Genomic DNA, 20,587 nt, shown 5'->3' with positions numbered 1-20,587 from the left:
GAATAGAACTTGGTGCAAAAAAGTAGGCTTTCGAATGAGGCTAATTTCCCTATTCTGCTCTTGAATGAGTAGCAAGTTATTAAAACTCTGAGCTTCAGTTTTCTCATCTGTAAAACACTAATAGCATTACCTATCTAATGGTGTTGTTAATAGTGAGATAGAGAACTATGCATGGCACCTACTACTGGACCTAGCACATAATAAGCATTTAATAAATCTTGCCTTTTATTGTTAGTCCTAGCAGTTATTAACATCAGGGTGGAAACCCATGTATATGCTGAGATTACACAAGTATGAACAGAGTGCTGTGGGAATGATTAATTTCCCTAGAGAGATTGGAGATGAAACATTAGAACTGGGTTTAAAGGTTTGTAGAATTTCCACAGGAGAATTTGGCAGGAGACCTAAGCAAAATAAAACATAAGCAAAGGCCTGGACACATAGAAATGCATGGAGGTTTTGAACAATAGGAAGAATTTAAAGAGATGACATCCAAAGACCAGTAATGAAGAAACTTGAAATGTCATGACCTTTAAATCAAGTAATTTGCTAACTTTAAGAGAGGACTCCAATTATTTTTTCAATTATGCTTTTCATTTCTTTTTCCTTTTTGTTGTTGTTGTTGTTGTTGTCACTGTTTCCTCCCATGGTTGTTCATGTAATGAATAGCAGCTTCTGTGTTCCCAATCTTCTCAGACTCCAGTCTTTCACCTTAGTAACTAAATAGAAGCTCCAAAAGCACAGAGACCAGTGCTGGGCTTGCCCACAGTTATGTCCCAGGTGCCTGTCATGTAATTGTTAGATGACGGCAGACTTGCAGAGGAGCTATGGCAAGCATAAAAGTCGCTTTTTAAAAAAGGTAGTCAGTGATTAATGCTTGAGGGAAGGAGCACATGGATTTGTTAGATGCTCGAAAGAATAAAATATCATTTCTATCTGGAAGCATCAGGGAAATTTTTATTATTTTAATCTGACCGTATTAGTAACATCCCTCTCCCCCCTGTAGGTAAAAGGGCTTCTTCTCTTTTTCTTAATGAATTTTTATGAACTTATACTAACTTTTCAAGCAGTTCATTGGCTGCAGAGCTGTATTTTAAAATGTTTAAATCAGAATCCCCTTTTGTCACATCTGTCTCCAACAATCACACTAACTCTCAGGGATTCCTAAATACTCTCTTGCTCATCTTGAGTCTTCATAAAAAACAGAGCACCCCTTTTTTACATTAACCCCACCCTTTAAAATTTTTTCCTGTTGATTGTCCTGTCAGTTTACAATGATAAAATCATCTCTCGTTTTTTCCTATATTTTGTCTGCTGTTTTTTTTATACTTCCTTGAGTCATATTTTTTTCATAGTGATAGCCTTCTCTCTATTCAGTTTAAAATCTATCTCTAACATAAAAATAATTTCTCAAGTATCACTTTTAGTGGTATCATTTTTTTATGAGTCTTGAATGATTTTTTTATCTTAATACATATTTTATAAGGAGATTGTTATTTGCTTTTCCAGATATTACTGCTCCTCTGTCCACATGTCCATTTTTGTCAAAATTGTGTATTTACCACCCTATGTATTTGCTCTCTTCTCTGTACCTTTGAGTTCTGTATACTTTCCTTGAAATGCTATCCATTTTCTTCTGTGAGAGCATCTTTCTTTTCTTCTTAAAGCATTCACAGGTACTCTGAAACAAGATAAATTTGTCACTTAGATTAAAAGGACCACCATCGCCCTTATAAGTACATTATTAAATATGTTTCCTTTAAGTTTTTACTTGGACACCATAAATTCCTTAGCAATAAAATAATCATATCAAATATTATAAACTCTTACAACCTCATTGTCATCATTGATGATTTTTTCTGTTCAATATAATTTATATATTTCATTATAAAACTGTTAGGGCTTATTTCAGTGGGTAAGACAGACAATACAAGATATACAAAGGAAACATCTTTTGATCCTCCCCCACTCCCATTTTCATTTTGTGAGGTATTTAAATTGGTGGGTGTCCATCCATGTCTCTAATTTTAAACACAGACATCCTCTACATATATACTCAGAATACTACTATGGAAATTGTTCTTCAACTTGATTGTTTTTCATTTAGCACTGGAAAGATATCCATTTGTGAGAGCAAAATCCAGTGCTGTTTGTACCTAATATTGGATTACCAGAGCCACAAAGTGCTTGTGAAGTTCAGCACCTTTTCAAATGTTTATGACTATTTTTACTTGCTTGTCTGTAAATTTCTCAGATGCCACAGAGAAAAATGCTGATAGAGTTAAAGAAAAATTAACTGTTTCCGTACTAAACAAGGTACCATAAACAAAGTCAAAAGATAAAATGTAGACTAGAATAAAATATTTGCAATATAGAAAAAGACAAAGCATATTACCTTCCATATATGAAGAACACCTACAAATTTATAAGAAAAAAATCTCCAATAATAAAACAGTGTTCAGAATAAGGAAATAGTTAAATGAATTTGTCATATATATTTGACCCAACAGTTTCACATCTGTGAACTTGTCCAACAAATATATTCACAAACATGTGAAATATCTTGTGAACAGCTATTTATTATGTCATTGCTTTAAATAATGAAAGATTGAAAACAACATAAATGTCCATCAAACAAGGACTAGTTAAATAAATTATGGCATTTCTAAGTAATGGAATACTATGCAAATGTAAAAAATAAATGAAGAAACTGTGCACTGATGTGAAAAGATCTTCAGATGATTTGAGTGTCTTCAGCTGGCCAGCATTGGCAGGCCTAAAATGAGAACTCTGTCCTTACTGGTAGCATCCCACCACAGATGTCTCCTGGCTGCAGAATCAAACCTTTTAAAATTGCATTTCCCTGATAACACAGATGTGGTAATATGACCACAGCCATCAAAACTATTTTGTGCTTACACTCTCTGTGGTATACAAGAATATCTGAAACACATCTGTAGTGGCACTCCCCATTCAAACTATGATAGAACATAGAAGATGATTTGCCTGTGTTCTCCATCCTCCCAGAGATACCAGAATGTTCTAAATGGGGTACAGGGAAGGTTTTGTTTTTGTTTTTGAGCTTATAATGGGTGGCTTGAAGCAGGGCTCTCAGATGTTAACATAACATGTATCAGAATCACCTGGAGATCTCATCGAACCAGATTGCCGAGCCCCAACTTCAGGGTCATGGGCTCAGATCTGGTGTTTGCAGTTCTGACAGGTTCCCAGGGGAGGCTGATGCTGCTGGTCTGGGGACCATGCAGTTTTAGAATCACTTTTTGTTTATTTCATTAGGGCTTAATTCTCTGGAGGAACCTGGGTAAAGAAGGTTGGAAAGAACTGAGAGCAAGTCACCTACCAGGCCAGTTAGAGTGAAAGCATAATTCGCTAGGATGTAAAACTCCTCACCCTCAGGCCTCATTCTTTTTTTTTTTTTTTAAAGATTTTATTTATTTATTCGACAGAGATAGAGACAGCCAGCGAGAGAGGGAACACAAGCAGGGGGAGTGGGAGAGGAAGAAGCAGGCTCATAGCGGAAGAGCCTAATGTGGGGCTCGATCCCATAACGCTAGGATCACGCACTGAGCCGAAGGCAGACGCTTAACCGCTGTGCCACCCAGGCGCCCCCAGGCCTCATTCTTTAACCCATGCAAAAGCGAATACCATATGTTAAAGAATGTCATTCCTCAGCAGCATTTTCTGTGGAACATCTATCTGCCGTGTTGTCTGTTTTTCAGATATTTCCTTTTCAGTCTACCTTCTTAGTGGAAATTTCTAGGGAAGAGTCTTTGATTCAACACTTCAGTTAATCCTTGCCCTCCTCCCTCCTGTTTTCAAATAATCTCAGGCTTCAATATTCATTTAACTTCCTTTTTACTTCTCATTCATCTTGCACAGCACCTTTACAAAAGATTAAAGGATAAATGGTCTTTTAAGTTATTTGGTGTTAGATATGTACACCCTTGGCATCAATGAGAAATAAATACATAGGTGTCAATTTATAGCAGTCTTTTACTGATCTCACCATTTAGTCTTTTAGGCCAAATTCATTTTATTGTTTATTACCCTTACAGTGGTGCTGATACGTACCAGTTCTGACAGAGGTTTTCGAAGTTGCTGTACAAAGAGTGTTAGCATCTCCTTGGAACGTTAGAAATGCAAAGTCTTGGACGCCCGGTTGGCTCAGTCAGTTGAGCATCTGCCTTCGGCTCCGGTCGTGATCTCAGGGTTCTGGGAACGAGCTGCATCTGCATCTGGGTTTCCTGCTAAGTGGGGAGCCTGCTTCTCCCTCTGCCCCTCCCCCTGCTCATGCTCTGTCTCTCTGTCTCTCTCTCAAATAAATAACTCATTTAAAAAAAAAAAAAAAAAGAAATGCAAAGTCCTGGCTTGCCTCACACCTACTTAATCTGAAAGGGTGGTAGAGGAAGGGAGCAACAATTGTGTTTTTAAATGATTTCAAAGTGTTCTAAAGTTTGAGAGCTATGACTTTACTAAATGCAGTATTTTCACTTTATGTACTTCAAACTTTATAGTAATCCTGTGACTCTGGTAACTATCTGTGGAGTGGGGGAAGTAAGAATTGGAGAGATTAAGTAGTTTGTTCTAAATCACTGCTCTTTAATAATGTTTCAAAGTAGAATTTTGGTATTTTTCAAATAATATGTCCTTCCCTCTGAATACATTGAAACAATATGAGTTACTTAAACGTTCTAGTTTTTTGAATGATTATTTATCTCAGCTTTCACTCTTTCATTACTTTTTTTTTTAAAGATTTTATTTATTTGTCAGAGAGAGAGAGAGAGAGCAAGCATGAGCAGCAGAAGTGGCAGGCAAAGGGAGAAGCAGGCTCCCCGCTGAGCAGGGAGTCCGATGCGGGACTCGAACCCAGGACCCTGAGATCATGACCTGAGCTGAAGGCAGGTGCTTAACTGACTGAGCCACCCAGGCGCCCCTCACTCTTTCATTACTTTTAATCAGCACATCATGTAAAGAACACTGTCTTTGGCACATCAAATAACAGGACCAAAACGCAAATTCACATACTTTCTCTCCTAGCTCAGGACTGATTTAATTATATATTCTTAAACTAAATGGCTTTTTAAACTACAAACAAGTATATACAATATTTTTAAATGTATTAATCTAACAAACCTCAAGTAAAAATATAAACAGTTTCATAAAACAATTAAAATTTACCAATGTTGTTGACTTGAATCTATTGTTATAATCTTATTTTAATGACACATGCCCATTTAACTGCTGTTCGGTTACCAGTAGTGTTTCTAAGATTAATTTGCAGTTATTTCTGCCAAATGAAACAGTGCTGTCCTCTCTGGTAGTTATAATTTTTATATGTCTATTTAAATTAATTAACCAAATTAACAAACCGTAAAATCAAGTATGTTATAGAGACCCAAAACCTTGTAATGGCTTCTGTTGGAGCCTCTAAACAGAAAATTCTTAATAAAGAAAAGAGTTTATTTTACTGAACAAGAAGTGATGGATTATTTAATAAAAAGAAATTGCTACTTTAAGTTGTAACTAATATTTCTCTTGGCTGCCATAGAAAATAATTTGCAAAGTGATAAGTTGATAAGTCAGACTGAAATAATTAATGAAGATTTAGGGTCATATTTTATTTTCCCTTATGTTCTTCGTATCAACAGGATTTACATAATGTGGCATTTGAATTATGGAGAATAGAAATCTGGTTGCATTATAAAAACCCATCTGGGAAATGATCTTGGGGCTATACTGGTTATATGAAATACCTTCATATTCCCTGATGTTTCATATATATAGGTAAATAAAGATAGGTTATTGGGAAGTTTTTTAAATCATCATCTTTGTAGTAGTGGTTTTATTTATGTTTCCTTTTAACCTTACTTAGGAGAAGAAAACTAAGTTGGTCGTGATTATTAACTAATTTCACACAGTAGTGCACTAGTCATCTCAAAAGTTGTTAATAATTCAATTTTTAGTTCCCACCCCTAGATATTCTTACTCGGTTTTAGGGGAGGACCCAGAAGTCTATTTTAATGAGCACCAGCACTGATTCCCACGAAGAGGTCCCTGGGTCTTAGTGAAAGAAACTTTGAAAAGAGACTGTACTTCTTCAAGCTAACACACTAACATTACCAAGGATAAATATTCTGTTTTATTATTTTTTTATTATGTTGTTAGCCACCATTAGTTTTTGATGTAGTGTTCAATGATTCATTAGTTGCATATAACACTCAGTGCTCATCACAACATGTGCCCTCCTTTAAATACTACTATAGACTCCTCCATCCAGCCTGTACCTGCTTCTATAGCCCGGTAGGGCTGATTGCTAGTGATTCTTCCTTACCAACAGGAGCAGACCAATTTGGAGCCTTGGGATGTATTTATCATTGATTGTATCCGTGGTGCTTAGTGCGTGGTTTGGTAGTCAGTAGGTACCGTGTAAATACAGTGCAATGGATGAATGAAGGTGACCCGCCAGCTCCGTGCTTAGCATTCCTATGTTATCCATGCTCCGTGTGTACAGTTTTTTTTTCTCCTTCCTTAAATTGTACATGTCTTTTACAGAAGGGACAATGTCTTGTCCATTTTCATATTTACTCTTTCAACAGTATTATACACATCCATGGCTAGTAAATACTTAGCAATTAAAAAATATTTTGTGCTTATTTAATACATCATGCTAGATTGTCATCTCCGTGAGGGCAGAGACTGCCCCTCTCTTTCGCAGAATTCTCAGGGCTTGACAGTGATTCTCAGAAGTCTCAGAAAGATTTGAATAAATGGATAAATTAATTAAAAAATAAATAATTTCATTTTAATTGAGATTTTCTTAAAATGTAATATTAGAGTTTAGTGAGGCTTTGTGTGTAATAAAATTTAATTTTATATAAGAGAGAAGAAGTCTGCCTTAACTTTTTAAGAAGAAACTCACTGTTGAAATACTCTTACTTTTTACAACAGACAGGATGGTAGAATCTGAGAGATTCCGAACTGGTAAAGCTTCAGGAGGGCATTATAGTTCACAGAATTTTCTCTCTAACCTTGTATTAAACAGTTTATGTCAATAATGATGAAAATATTACAGTGAGCTTGAGTGGTAGTCTCTTAACATCCCTTGAGATAACGGTGTTTCCCCAGAAAGCTAGAGAGCCTATCGAAGTCAGATTTGGAGGGTTTTTTTAGTTGAAAATAAGGAAAACAGAAGAATTTTCCAAGTGTACATGAAGCTTACTGAAATAAATTTCATTCATATGCTCTTTAGAGATATTCTTATGATATTTCTTTTGAAAACACATTAGTATCAGCCAATCAGTTAGAGCTCTAACCAAGTATGAAAGCTTACGCTTTATATCCTTGATGGCGGTGATTAATGTTAAATCTCTCTAGATGACTTGCAATTCTTGTTTTATTGTCTCTAAATGCTTTGGGAGCTTTTCATTGAGGAATTTTGGTCTTCTCCAGATTATCTGCTCTCCTTGACTTTGAACACTTCCTAAAAGAATATTAATAATTTAAGCATTCCAGTTTCTTGAATGTTTATTCTCTGTGATTTTACACTCCTCTAAATTATATTGGCATCCCGTACATGGAGCAGTTTCTTTAACACGTTAATAGGCATAAGATTTCTGCGAGTAAATTATACAGTGTGCGCTCTAGATCTGTGTCACTCCATCTCCTTTCTGGTCAAATCCCAGGTCAAGGGATTTGACTTCCCCTTTCACTTTTGTTCATTTTCAAAATGACTTTCTCTTTTACTTAGGTCAACTAGCATGAGCCTATCAATTCCTTGACTAAAACCATCAGTTGCTTATTTTTCTAAATGTGTACTATGGAAATAACCACAAATGTTCTAGCTTCTAGGAAAACACAATTAACAGATAAATATGGAGAGAGATTGAGGAAAAAGTAAGAATTAGGACCTCCGCCTTGCTGAGGCCTAAGGGGGATACCATGATAACTCTAGAGAGTTTTAGAGGTCTCTGGTTGGAAACTGGGGCTAGAACTTGTCTGTGAGTCACCCAGAGCTCCCACACTGCTGATAGTCCTTTGTATGTTTCAGATTTTGATTCAAATGCCAAATTACTTAGAGATAGATACTTTATTCACATCATATAAAATTGAAAAAGATCAGTTGTCCATATGAAAGAATAAAATTACTTTATTATAGTGATGGCTCTTTGGGAAGTCTGGTGTTGAGCTGAATGTGAGGGGACATGGAAGCCAAAGAAGAAAAGACACCAGAGAGAAGCACTGATAGGCAGCAGATGCAGAGTGCTCCTCACTCTCTGATTTCATTCTCTTCTGTTGCATTGACATTCTGCCTGGTGACTGTCCCTGAAAATACTTTTTTCCACTTCTACTTGACAAAGCATCCAGATATGTAACTTCCCCCTAATCCAGATTTCCACAGTTACTTTGTGAGTAATTCCATGAGAAGGTAAAAAAAAAAAAAAAAGGCAGAAAATTCCAAATGCCTCTCTAGAAGCATTTTCATCTCCAGCAGTTCCCAAAACTCTATTCTAAATGGTTGTTCTTAGACATAATTTTGTCCAAGGAAGAGAGTTTTTATTGTTTTCATTTTCTTTAAAATCTTTATGATACTGGAAATTTCATTGACAGTGGAGAAGTAAGGCGCTCATATATTTTTGTACTCTGTCCCCATAATATATGAGTGCACTCATGAATCATGTCTTCGAAAGAAAAAAGCACAAATTAAACTCAACATTTTATAGAATCCATTAATTTCAGTTCTGACTTCCACCAATTTATAGGTTGACAGTATATAAAGCCTTGTTATTGAATTTTATTTAACTTGTCTTTATCCTATATACACTTTGTCCTAAAATAAGGAAATGTTGGGGAATTCATAAACTGGGGGTTGTATTTTGGAAAATAAATAGTTTGTGTGTGTGTGTGTGTGTGTGTGTATACACACAGATTTTCAGACTAGTGTTAAGCTATCTTTCAATGAATTTCAGTATTAAACAAACTTCTTTTCTTTATTTCAGGTGATGGTGTTTGTACATGCTCGAAATGCCACTGTAAGAACAGCTATGTCTCTAATAGAAAGAGCAAAAAATAGTGGTCAGATTTCCTTCTTTTTACCTACACAAGGACCTGACTATGGACATGCAGAAAAACAGGTAGGGAACAAATGACGTCAAGATAAAAGAACTAAAGCATATCATGTGCCAGATAATACAGTTATTTTATATTTGACAGATGAATGGTCTCCAATTTCCAAGGAGTTAATTTTACATATTTATCATGTTATAATCTTTATTTTTTTTTTATTTAATGATCTTCCAAAGAATTCCAGGGCACGATGTGTTCAATTATCTCATCTATCCATATGGTTGGAATTGTGTTTAGTCCTACTCTTTAAAATACAGTTAAAAGGTAAAATACAGTTAAGTTTCATAAAATATGTTAATATCTAATAGAGTTATTAGCCTCTTAAAAATTATAGATTAATATTTTTTAATTTCTCAGTTTTAATTTCTGAGGTTCATATGGACAGATGAAAGCTGCATAAATAAAAGTTCTTTTCAAGAATGTGAAAGTTTAGGGGTGCCTGGCTGGCTTGTCAGTGGAGCATGTGACTCTTGATCTTGGAGTTGTATCTTTGGGTGTAATGATTACTTAAAAATAAGACCTTTAAAAAAAGAAAGAAAATAAAAGTTTGAGACCCGGGGAGTTTGACAGCCTTGCTACTCAGTGTATGTTCAAAGGACCTTAAAAGCCTGGATCCCCTTTAGCAATGCAGAACCACAGGCCCCATACCAAATTTACCAAATCATAATCTGCATTTTTGCCTCAATCCCTAGGTGATTTACTGCACATTACAGTTTGAGAAGCCCTTCCCCAAGTAATTTGAGTATCGATAGTATCCTAAGATTTACAGAAGATTTTAGTTAATTATGTGAGATAATGATTTAGATCAAGAATAGATAGACTACAACCTGAAGGCCAAAGGTGACCACCTGTTTTTGTAATTAAGGTTTTATTAGAAAATAGCCAGACTCCTTTGTCAATGGCTGCTTTTTGTTTTTACACCACAAGGGAAGAATGAATGGTTACTACAAGGACTATGCGGCCCACTAATAAACCTTAAGTATGGCCCTTTACAGAAAATGTTTGCCCTGATTTAAAGCAATGAAAATAAATTTTCAAACGAAAAAGTCAGTGGGCATAAAATGATAGTATATTCAAAGTACTTCATATGCATAAGATTTAACTGATGTTCACTGAACAGCTGCTGGCTGCCAGGCCTTGTGCTGTATGCTTTCTCATTGATCATCTCGGGAAAATGTATTTAATTATTGTGACTCCACTATGAATTTCACCATTTTATACTGACATTTTAAATTCTGAATATGATAAATGTGATGTCAGTTGTTTGAACATGATTCTTTAAATTTAGAACTATAAGATTTGTTCATTTTCATTTTTTTCCACTTTATAAAATTTCTATTACATAACACTCATTAAACAGCTTTGTAGTCTTCCAGTTGTTTATTAATTATGAATTCATGAGTGTCTTTGAAAAGTCAGGTTGGCATTCATAAGTCTTCTTTCATTTCTTTGGAAATATAAAGCAACCCTGTTGTGTTTAAAAGCCAAGCCTTGAGAGCCACCTTGTGGATTTCTGGTTACTTCATACTGCTCAATTCTGAAAGCTATTGCTTATTCCAAGTGTTGCAGGTTTATTATTTAATTCCTGTAATAATAGTGTTTAACACATATCAAGTGTTTACTGGTACCTGGCATTGTTTTCATTGCTTTATCCATAACTCATTCAGTCCTCACAGAAATTTTGATATAGATTTGGAGCATTATTATCCCTTGATATGGCATATGTGTAAATAATTCAAATATAGCATGAAATAAAGCATATAGAAATAATTTATATAGAGACATTTTCAAATAATGTTTATTTAGGGCATTGTCACCAAACAGATTCACAGATCACTATGGTAAAAAAAAAAGAGAGAGAGAGAGAGACCTGAAGAAATGGAAAGTTTTAATACAATTAAGTAGACTTGAAAATCCCAAGTCATTTTTATTATACCCTCTTAAAAAATTTTTATTATATTTGATTTTTATCCAGTCTACCTGTTGTTATTGGATTTTTTTTAACAAGATGACATCCACAAACATTTATTAATAAGTACATGTTTTCAAGGAACATTGTCCTGTTCACTGTTATATTCCCAGCCTTTCATATAATATTTGGCTGATAGTAGGTACCCCCAAATTACTTTCTTTCGCCTTTGTTCCTCTGAGACAAACATTATGAGATGACCTCACTCTAATTTTCTCATTTGATCTTCACCACTGTTCTGTCCATTAGAGATTCTTATCCCCATTTTATAGATAAGGAAACTGAAACTGAGAGAATAATTTTCTCGGAGAAGGCCGTGTAACAAGTATTAGAGCCATGATTTCAATCAGTCAGATGCCAAAGCCTGCCCTTTTTACCACGCTCTATCCTGAATGTTCAAAAGCAAATCTTATCTGGACTTTCTAAAGCATTTAGGGCTTTGAGTCTTTCTGTTTCTTTTTTTTTATTTGCTTCTAATAAAAAGGAATAACATTTCTTCAGCCTCACCACATCCCTCATTTTTGCTAAAGAGAGATTCAATAAACATGTCCTCTCCATGGTGGATATGATTTTCTACCAAAAAGATAAGGTAATATTTCTGAATGCTTTATCAAAGCTCCAAAATTTTAGGTTGTTCTTCTAGTGCTAATTTTATGCTTCTTATATAAGTTCCTTTTGAACTTGAATGGTATTAACATTCTAGCAGTTCTGAGGAGCTGTTATCATGATGGTGGGAGATATTCCTTCCCATGTTTTTGAAAAATGGGAAATTAAGTACTCGAAACATTAAAATAAAATTAGAAGGTAAATTTGCAATGGTAGTACATAGAAATTTAGCCTCATGACTCCTGCTAATGGAAATACAGCTAAATCGTAGCTACCGTGCCACACTAGCACTTTACCCCTAAGTGTGTAATGAACCATCTCAATTCCTGACTCACCAATTATGGTTCTTAAAAGCATTTCTTCACAGTTTATTCAACACTCTAACTTTATTTGTATAAATAATAAGTAAAACTCCATTGAGAAAATTCTCCTTTTCTTTCTGTGTGTTGTGTGTGTGTGTGTGAGAGAGAGAGAGAGAGCGCGCGCAATAAGGCTATTTCTGTGCCTTAGCCACAGCCAAAAATGAGTCTTTTCTTCTCAGTAAGTAATAATATATTTTAGGACTCCTTATATCATTCCCATTTTTCCATTTTTTAATATAAAATTTATCCCCATATGGAAAACCAACTATATTTCCACATTGTCCATTGAGATAAGAAAATAGGGAAAAGAAAATGAAGTACCCCAAGAGTAGCTTAAGCTATAGAGCTGGAACTTGCAGTTCTCTATGGGGAAGGGAGTATCTCAGGAGTTCCAAATGAGGCCCAAAGCAAGAGAGCACATTAACAAAAAGCTCTGGTTATGACTTCACCTCTAGAAGCCCTGTCACCTTAAATACCTAAATATTTCTGAAACTTACTTTCTGTTCTATCAAATGGAATAATAATAGGGTAAATAACACTTATTCTAGTAGTTAACTATGAAAAACAAATAGAATAATATATGACATTATTGTGGAAAATGAACAATGATAAAACATTACATATATTATAGAAACCTGTTAGAAAATATATATTAATAACTAAATTGACAAATGGTGAAAGGATGATGAACAATATGAATAACTTTCCCTAATTTACCCTGCATATTTTTTGCTCTCCTGCACAAAGATATTTTCTTAAGAAACCACTATTTTCGGTAAGGTAGAGCATACCTTGAAGGAATTGTAGTAGCAGCTTACATTTATGGAAGTATGTCATTAGGGATGCAGATATTTTCATTATTAAGCCATTAGTTTCAGTTATGATTTAATTTCAAGTTGAATGAATTTTCAATTAGAATCTTCAGATTCTGTTTCCCTTGGAATCTTAGTCAAATAAATTCTTTCCTTTAGGGACAAGTTTTTAACAGGCTTTAAATATTCTAATACAGGGATGGGTATTCCCACTCATTCCTGTACAGTATTTCTTTGATTAATGGGTACTGCTATGTGGTTTTATTTTCTTATAATTAGTGATATCAAAAATTGTTCTTATAGTTAGAAATGGTCTATCATGCAATAAGCCTTATTGGAAATATCTATTAAAACAGAACTCTATGAAAAATCCAATAATAATATGTTCCCTCAGGCTACCTTAAAGAATCATTTTTTGATGTTTTTATTATCTAGATCTACCACTATTTCCTTGTTTTTTCATAGGTCAGCTTTAGCCTTTGTCTAAATTAAAGGAATTTGACTTTGATATAAGTTATCTGATACTTAATAACTTTATTTATTTCTTCTATAGCAGTTTTATAGTCAGTATAGCCAAATAAAATTAGAATTTTCTCTTCCTGGTATAGATGATATCTATTAGCTAAAGACAGTAGCAGGTGCCTAATAGCCCCCATTCTTTCATTTTTTATTTTAAACATATGCACAATGTTTGTTTTCTCAGAGTTTATTCTTTCCTTATCCATATCAACCTCCTTTCTTTTTGGAGGTTAATATAGTAATTCTATTCTTGTAGAATTGTTGTAACCACATAGAAAGAATGTGAAAAGTGTACTAATATTTTAAATAAAACCAAATAAAATTAATACAAAGTAGAACTGAGTGTTTAATTGGATTTTTGGAAGCATGACTTTTCTGTTTTCAAAGGGAAGTAGCCCCTTGTAGAATAAAGGCTTTGGATCTAGGCAAACCTGGATATTAATCTGGACTCAGGCACTATAACATAGCTTTTTTAAATTTCCTTGAGCCACAATTTCATCATAAAAAAAGTGGCAATGGCACCTATATCTTAAGATTTTTGTAATAAGTAAGGCCTCGTATCTTGGCCTCATACACAGTAGACACTCTATAAATGGTTACATATGTACTTTAAAGGGAAAGAAGATGACAACTTTAAAGAATGTCGGATGTAACAACATTAAAATCTGAAGCTTTTCTACAACAAAAAACAATACATTGAATTATAAAAGGCAATAACAAGTTGGGGGAAATATTAGTAACTACATCTTTGTATATATTAGTATCTATATTTTTATATGTGTATCTACATCTTTGTGTACTTACTAAGTTTAATAACTAAAACATGAAGTTTTCAGTAAGTAAATGAGCAAAGAGAAGAAAACAATAGGTAAACTGGAATAAAAATATTGAATAAAATTGTGCAAATTAACAGACTATATACTCTTAAACCTAATAAATCTTTAAAAACTAAAAATGATAATGTCCATTTCTAAAGATGCTTCGAAGATTTGGTACATTCCTCGGTTTCCTGTGGCAATGAATGGTTCAATCCTTTAAAAAAAATTTTTTTTTTAATAATATATGTTAAGAGCCACACTTTCTTCCAGATCCTTTAGCCATGAAATTCTAAACCTGGAAATCTTTCCAAGGACAGATGAAAAAGAAAATATACACCAAGAGTTTTATTCTAACACATTGTAATGGAAAAAATACAGCATAAATATCCAACAGTAGGGGGATTTAAAAGTATGAACAGCAATTCAATTAAATTTTATATACCTGTTGAGAACAATTATTTTAGAGTATATAATAAGATGTCCAGTTCTAAATTAACTGTCAATTTTGATTCAGTTGATCAAATTTCTTGTGCCACAGAAAATAAGTAGCAAAACAAGGTGGAATTTCTCTACCTTTAAGACATAGTCAGTCTCGCAGAGGGTTTTGAAATACATAAGGAAAGCAAAATATGGTAAATAACATAAGAGAAGAACAGTTCACAAAAGAGAAGTAGATTTTCAAACCAGTGATCTTGTATCTCAGTATGCAGCAGTAAGAGTAAAGAGCATTCCAAGGAAAGAAGAAAGGGAACATGAGCAAAGGAAACCACAGGATATATTTGGACAATGAGAGTGTTCCCTTTCCACTGGAATGTATGATGCATGATGGGCTTGGCGTATAGATTTTGGTCAGAATGTGAAGGACCTTAAAGCACATGCTTAAGCACTTGGACTTTATATGCAGTGAGGAGCTATTGAAGATTGTGGAAGAGACAAGTTGTATGACCAGAATTCAGGTGCTGAAAAGTAGGACTCATTTTCCTCCACACAGCAGGAAATCTCTTGGGCCAGATGTTCATTTCAGTGGAGTCTGATGTATGGCTGACTTTGAAAATAAAGGAAACTTTTCTTAAGAGACATAGAAAGTGACATTATTTCTTTCATTATTACCTTTAAGTAAGTTTTGATTGCAGCAACTTTTGTTCTTATGCTTAAGGATATATTTTAGAAGCATAGAGTAAATTTTTTACAACAAATGTATATATCTTGTTAAGGAACTATGCTGTTTTGGAAACTATGTTAATTGGAATACTGTTGTTCTCTCATACGAAAATACTTTAGTAAGGGAAGCACTCTAAAGACATATAGATTAAATAAGTAAGGTTAGTAAATCCCTACAGATACAAAGGTTTATACTGATAAAATTTAAAGATCAAAATCACATTTCACAGTCTGATTTTTTTTAATGTTATTCAGCTTTTATGGCCAAATGGATATAATGGATATAAAGAATGCAATTTTTGATGAGATTAAGGTACTCTCTCTGGAATGCTAAATTATTTCTATATAATTGGGTTGTAGTAATATCAGGGTAACCTATGTGGAAACAAAGACCATCTGGGGCGCCTGGGTGGCACAGCACTTAAGCGTCTGCCTTCGGCTCAGGGCGTGATCCCGGCGTTATGGGATCGAGCCCCACATCAGGCTCCTCCGCTAGGAGCCTGCTTCTTCCTCTCCCACTCCCCCTGCTTGTGTTCCCTCTCTCACTGGCTGTCTCTATCTCTGTCGAATAAATAAATTAAAAATCTTTAAAAAAAAAAAAAAACAAAGACCATCTTTCAAGGGATATAACATGGACAGAGCACCTGGTACTTCCTTTCTCCTAAGTTAAAGTGAATAATTAGCAAGCCAGAATGACATATGAAAATTGGTTATGGGTTATTAGGTTGGTCTGTGTCATTGTGAATTGATTATATACCCATAAGTCTCAAACCATTTTTAGTGATGGTCACTCAGTGAATATTTACTGAATGTAAGCTAATTACCAGTTACTGTGGTAGATCAATAGATACCAAGCTAAGGAAACTCTGCTGTCGGCCTGTCTAGCGTGGATTGAAGAAGACATGTATATATCAGTCAGGATACAGTAAAGGAAACAAACCACTCTGGATACATTTTAAATAGAAAAGAATCTTGTACAAGAAATTAGGTACTTACTAATTTTGGAAGATTGGAAAAGTAGAAGTTGGGGCTACCACTGGAACTGTTGAATTTAAGACCCAGCTACTGTGATGGTGATCTAGCAGTTGCGAAACCGCAGCTGCTACTATACATGTCTTTTCAACACTCACAAACACAATGGAAAACTAAATTTTGAATGTATGATACATCCGTTATAATTTTCAACCCTCATTTCTCCAAGATCTTGTTTACCAGCAAAAGACAATAGCAGGAAGATGATTTCCTCTTAACTTCCACCATCCAGATCTTGCACAAGTGCATCTAATTAGCAGAATTGATCTTTGCATCCAGTACCCTGCCTACATAAATCTTGGAAATACAGTTTTTACTTTCTGGCCTTTGCAATATAGGGAGGCTTATAGAAGGAGCTGGGAGTTGGGTGCTGATTAACACTATTTGCTTTGAGAATGGAAATATATTGAGGAAGAAAAAGTACCTGCCCCTTTACTCTTATGGAGCTTATGTTCTTGAAGGACAGAATGATTCATCAACTAATTACATAATTTATCTTAATTGCATTTGTAATAATAAAGAGAGACAAAGTTACTAAGGGAAAATAAAATTAGGGGATCTGATCTCGACTGAAGGTGTTAGAGAAGGCTTAGCAAAGAACAGCAGAAGAATGTTCTAGCAAAAGGCTAGACACCAGAAAAGCAATAGCACATTGTAGAAAGTGTATAAAAGTCAAAATGACTAAAACATAGGGGCACCTGGATGGCTCAGTTGGTTAAGCATCCAACTCTTGATTTCAGCTCAGGTCATGATCTCAGGATCATGAAATCAGTCTCTGTGCTGAGTGTGGAGCCTGCTTAAGATTCTTGCTCCCTCTCCATCTGCCCCTACCCCTGTTTGCATGTGCTCTCTCAAATAAATAAATAAATCTTTTTAAAAAGATAACTCAAACATAGAAAATGGTGGGGAGTGGCACATGGCATGTTTGTGGCATAAGATGAGTCTAATGTTATAGGCAAAAGCGAGATCATGACGACTTTTATATATCATGTTACAGATTCAGTATTTAATCTTAAAAGCAATGGGCTCTGCTCGCTAAGCTGGATGAAGAGCAAGAGGAAGAAGAATTGGCCAGAGGAGTAGAAGCAGGTGCTGCTGATGAATAGAAAGAAAGAGGAATTGTGATCTCAGAGTATCATTGATGATAAAGAATGGACTTAGAAAAATTGTTTAGGCAAGCTTGGAATATAGGAAGTTTTGATCAAATTGAGTTGCTTATACTAGTGATTTTGGAAGTGATACTAGAAATAATAGTTGATATGGCTGAAGTGGAACTGAGAGTGTCGAGAAATTGAAGAGTGGGTGTTTTGGATGTCCGCATGGAAAGTACTGTCACCTAGGATGATGACAGGAATTGGGACGGAGAGACAGACGAGGAGCTGTAGGTGTCAAGTCTTCATTGGATAAGGTTAAATGACAGGTGGCGTAGTCAGATGGACTGAACCTTAAAAGAGCAGGAGTTTTTACAAAAATGAGTCCATAATTGACTGAAAATGGTGATGAGAAAGAGAGATATCCTCTCTCACCACTTGAGAAGGAATGGACGGGAAACAGGGTCCATACAAGGAGTGTCAAGTTTCAGTTAAGGCGAGGTGATAGAAGAGATTGATACAGCTTGCTGGTCATCGTGTGGCAGTTCCAGAGAGTAGATCAAAGAATTCCACACCCTAAGGTGAAGAAGAAATAGAGAAGGTAGGAATTGAGTCAAGAGCAGAGAAATACCAAGAATTATGGGGACCTTTGTATAATAGGGAATTGATTTCCCATTACCTGTTCCTATGCCAGGTATCAGAATCAGAATCTGAAACTAAGGCCCTAAAATTTTTAGCCTGATCAGCAGAAATTCTGATCATAGTTTTGGTTAGTTGATCTAGTGAACAGATGACTAATGGACCTTATCCTGAGAACAGGAATGGGAGGGATGATGGATTTCCTTCTGACAGCCTCATGGAGGACAGAGTATTACATGCCTTGGTATAGATGTCAGAGAACCAATTTTAGATGTCTGAAAGAATAATGTTTAAAGTGGAATAAGAGCTTTGAAAGAGAAAGGTGAGGGAAAATTGCATATTATATTCCTTAGATTTCTAAACTCCTTTGTCAAAAGAGAAGCCAGGTATTGATTTATGTTCCTAAGTAAGCAGGTCCACTTTCTCATGCTGATTATCTTGTTAACATTGAATGATAAAAATAGCACTTACCAAAGATGAAGATTTTAGAATATTTTTTTCTAACAATAATGCATACTCAGTAATGATTGTGGGAAAGAATGGCATCATTTGGAGGAAGATATTTGCCTCCTGGTTAAATTTTAGTTTTTATAATGGCAGTTAAGTTATTCCTTCCTAATGGATTTGATATTATCCACATTAAAGCATATCTTATCAAGACAAATTACCTCAGAAGGCTTACAGAGGTCACTGTAAATTAGTTATGCAATTTTTGTCATGCTTTTTCATCAAGGACTTGCATCTAAACTGAGGTTCTTGTGTTTTTCTGTATATTTTGGGTCTTACTGGACAAACAAATTTGTTTTCCTTTAATAACCTCAATTGCTTGTTTTTAGTGGGTTTTTTTTTTAATTGTATTTTTAATTCCTATGTTTGTGTTAGTTTGGATGTCAACTTCGGGAAGTGGTTACATTTTAACCTCACTCATTTTTAAAAGTACTCACACTGATGTTTCCATCTCATGGGTAGGAAAAAGATGTGTAAGGTCATGGAAGGAAGCCCTACATGTTTTCGCTGAGGGAAGAGAATATAGTACCCTCTGTGTGCTAACAGATTATCTTAGTAGTTGTACATTCCATTCTAATTTTACTGACTATAAAGCCCTTTCTAGTAAGTTCACTTGTGAAAAGTAGAATTATAAAGTCAGAGGAAACCCAGCTTAAACAATTCTTAAACTATGCACCTGACTTCCTTTACCTTTTCGCAGCTCATGTTCTTTTGTGCTGCATTTCCATGTGTAGAAACACTTATCCAGTTAATATAGTATTAGATCTCGAATAGCTTCCTTGGAGAATCCCGTGCTCCATTCAGAGAATGTGAACAAGATGAATTATATCTCTGCGGCTATTTAGAGAATGGCAAAGCCTGGATTCCAGGTAGTGCTCGCCCTGGGAGACCAGATGGAAAAGCAGTGATTGTTTTGATACTTCAGAAAGCAGCAGTCATCTTGTAATAAACAAGTTTAGCTCCATAACTCATGGTCTTAACCATCTCTTCCCCTTCATTTCTGTAAAAGAAATTCCTGCTTAAAAGCTTTTTTTTTTTTTTAAGGAAAGATTGTATGCAACTACCCATTGTGTGTATTTTCACGTATGTTTTAATGTAAATAGATTTGATCATATTACACTTTCATGTCTCTTGTAATAATACATAGTGGAAATGTTTTCAAATCAGCACAGAAAGATCTAATTCATTCTTATAACAACTTCATAGTGTACCATAGTGTACACACTATCTTAATTCATTTACCCAGTCCTGTCTTGATGGACGCTTTTGTTGTTTCCAATTATTTCTTATTGTAAACACTGCTGTAGTAACATTCTTTCTCATATGGTTGGCAGTTGCAGTGGTGTCCATTGGGAAAATCCCTAGCGGTGGAATTTATATATCAACATGGTGCATGCATTTAAAATTTTGGTGAATGGTCTCAAATCACCCATTAGGGAGATTGTTTCAATTTACATTTCCTTGAACAGTAACTTCCTCCCACATGACTTTACACTGAGCAATGTCAAAGTTTTTAAGTTTAAAAAAATGGTACTTCATTATTATTTTGACTGACATTTCTTTAATTTTGAGTAAAGCTGAGCGTTTTCCATATTGGCCACTTGAAACCTTTTTTTGTAGTTTGCTTATTCATATCTGTGGTCCACTGTATGTATCTTAAATTGCATGTACTGTCATATGTGTTACAGACATTTTTTTCCCCTAGTTAACTTTTGGGTTTTATTTGTTTACAAGTATTTTTACCTTGTAGAAATTTTTTATCAAGTTATTTATGGTCTTCAGGTTCTGTCTTGCTCATAAAGGCCATACCTGTTTTATCCATAATTTCCTCCAGCCCTTTTAAAATTTAATTTCATTTTTATTATTAAATCTTTGATCCATCTGGAATTTATTCCATATAGTAATGGACCCATCATCTTTTTCTGAA

At 34.8% G+C, this 20,587-nt stretch overlaps 1 protein-coding gene across 1 annotated transcript in view; it reads left to right on the top strand.

Annotated features, from left to right (window-relative positions):
- Positions 1–20,587, top strand: part of ASCC3 (activating signal cointegrator 1 complex subunit 3) — a 321,764-nt gene that overhangs the window by 159,782 nt on the left and 141,395 nt on the right. Inside the window, exon 14 of the mRNA XM_040627571.1 lies at positions 9,018–9,152. Coding sequence (XP_040483505.1) covers positions 9,018–9,152 — 135 coding nt within the window. The remainder of the gene's footprint in view (positions 1–9,017; positions 9,153–20,587) is intronic.

The sequence above is a fragment of the Ursus maritimus genome, unplaced genomic scaffold, assembly GCF_017311325.1.
Source record: "Ursus maritimus isolate PB19 unplaced genomic scaffold, ASM1731132v1 scaffold_13, whole genome shotgun sequence".
Lineage (NCBI taxonomy): Eukaryota > Metazoa > Chordata > Mammalia > Carnivora > Ursidae > Ursus > Ursus maritimus.
Note: the sequence above shows the minus strand (reverse complement) of the source record. Positions and strands in the feature narration are given on the sequence as shown.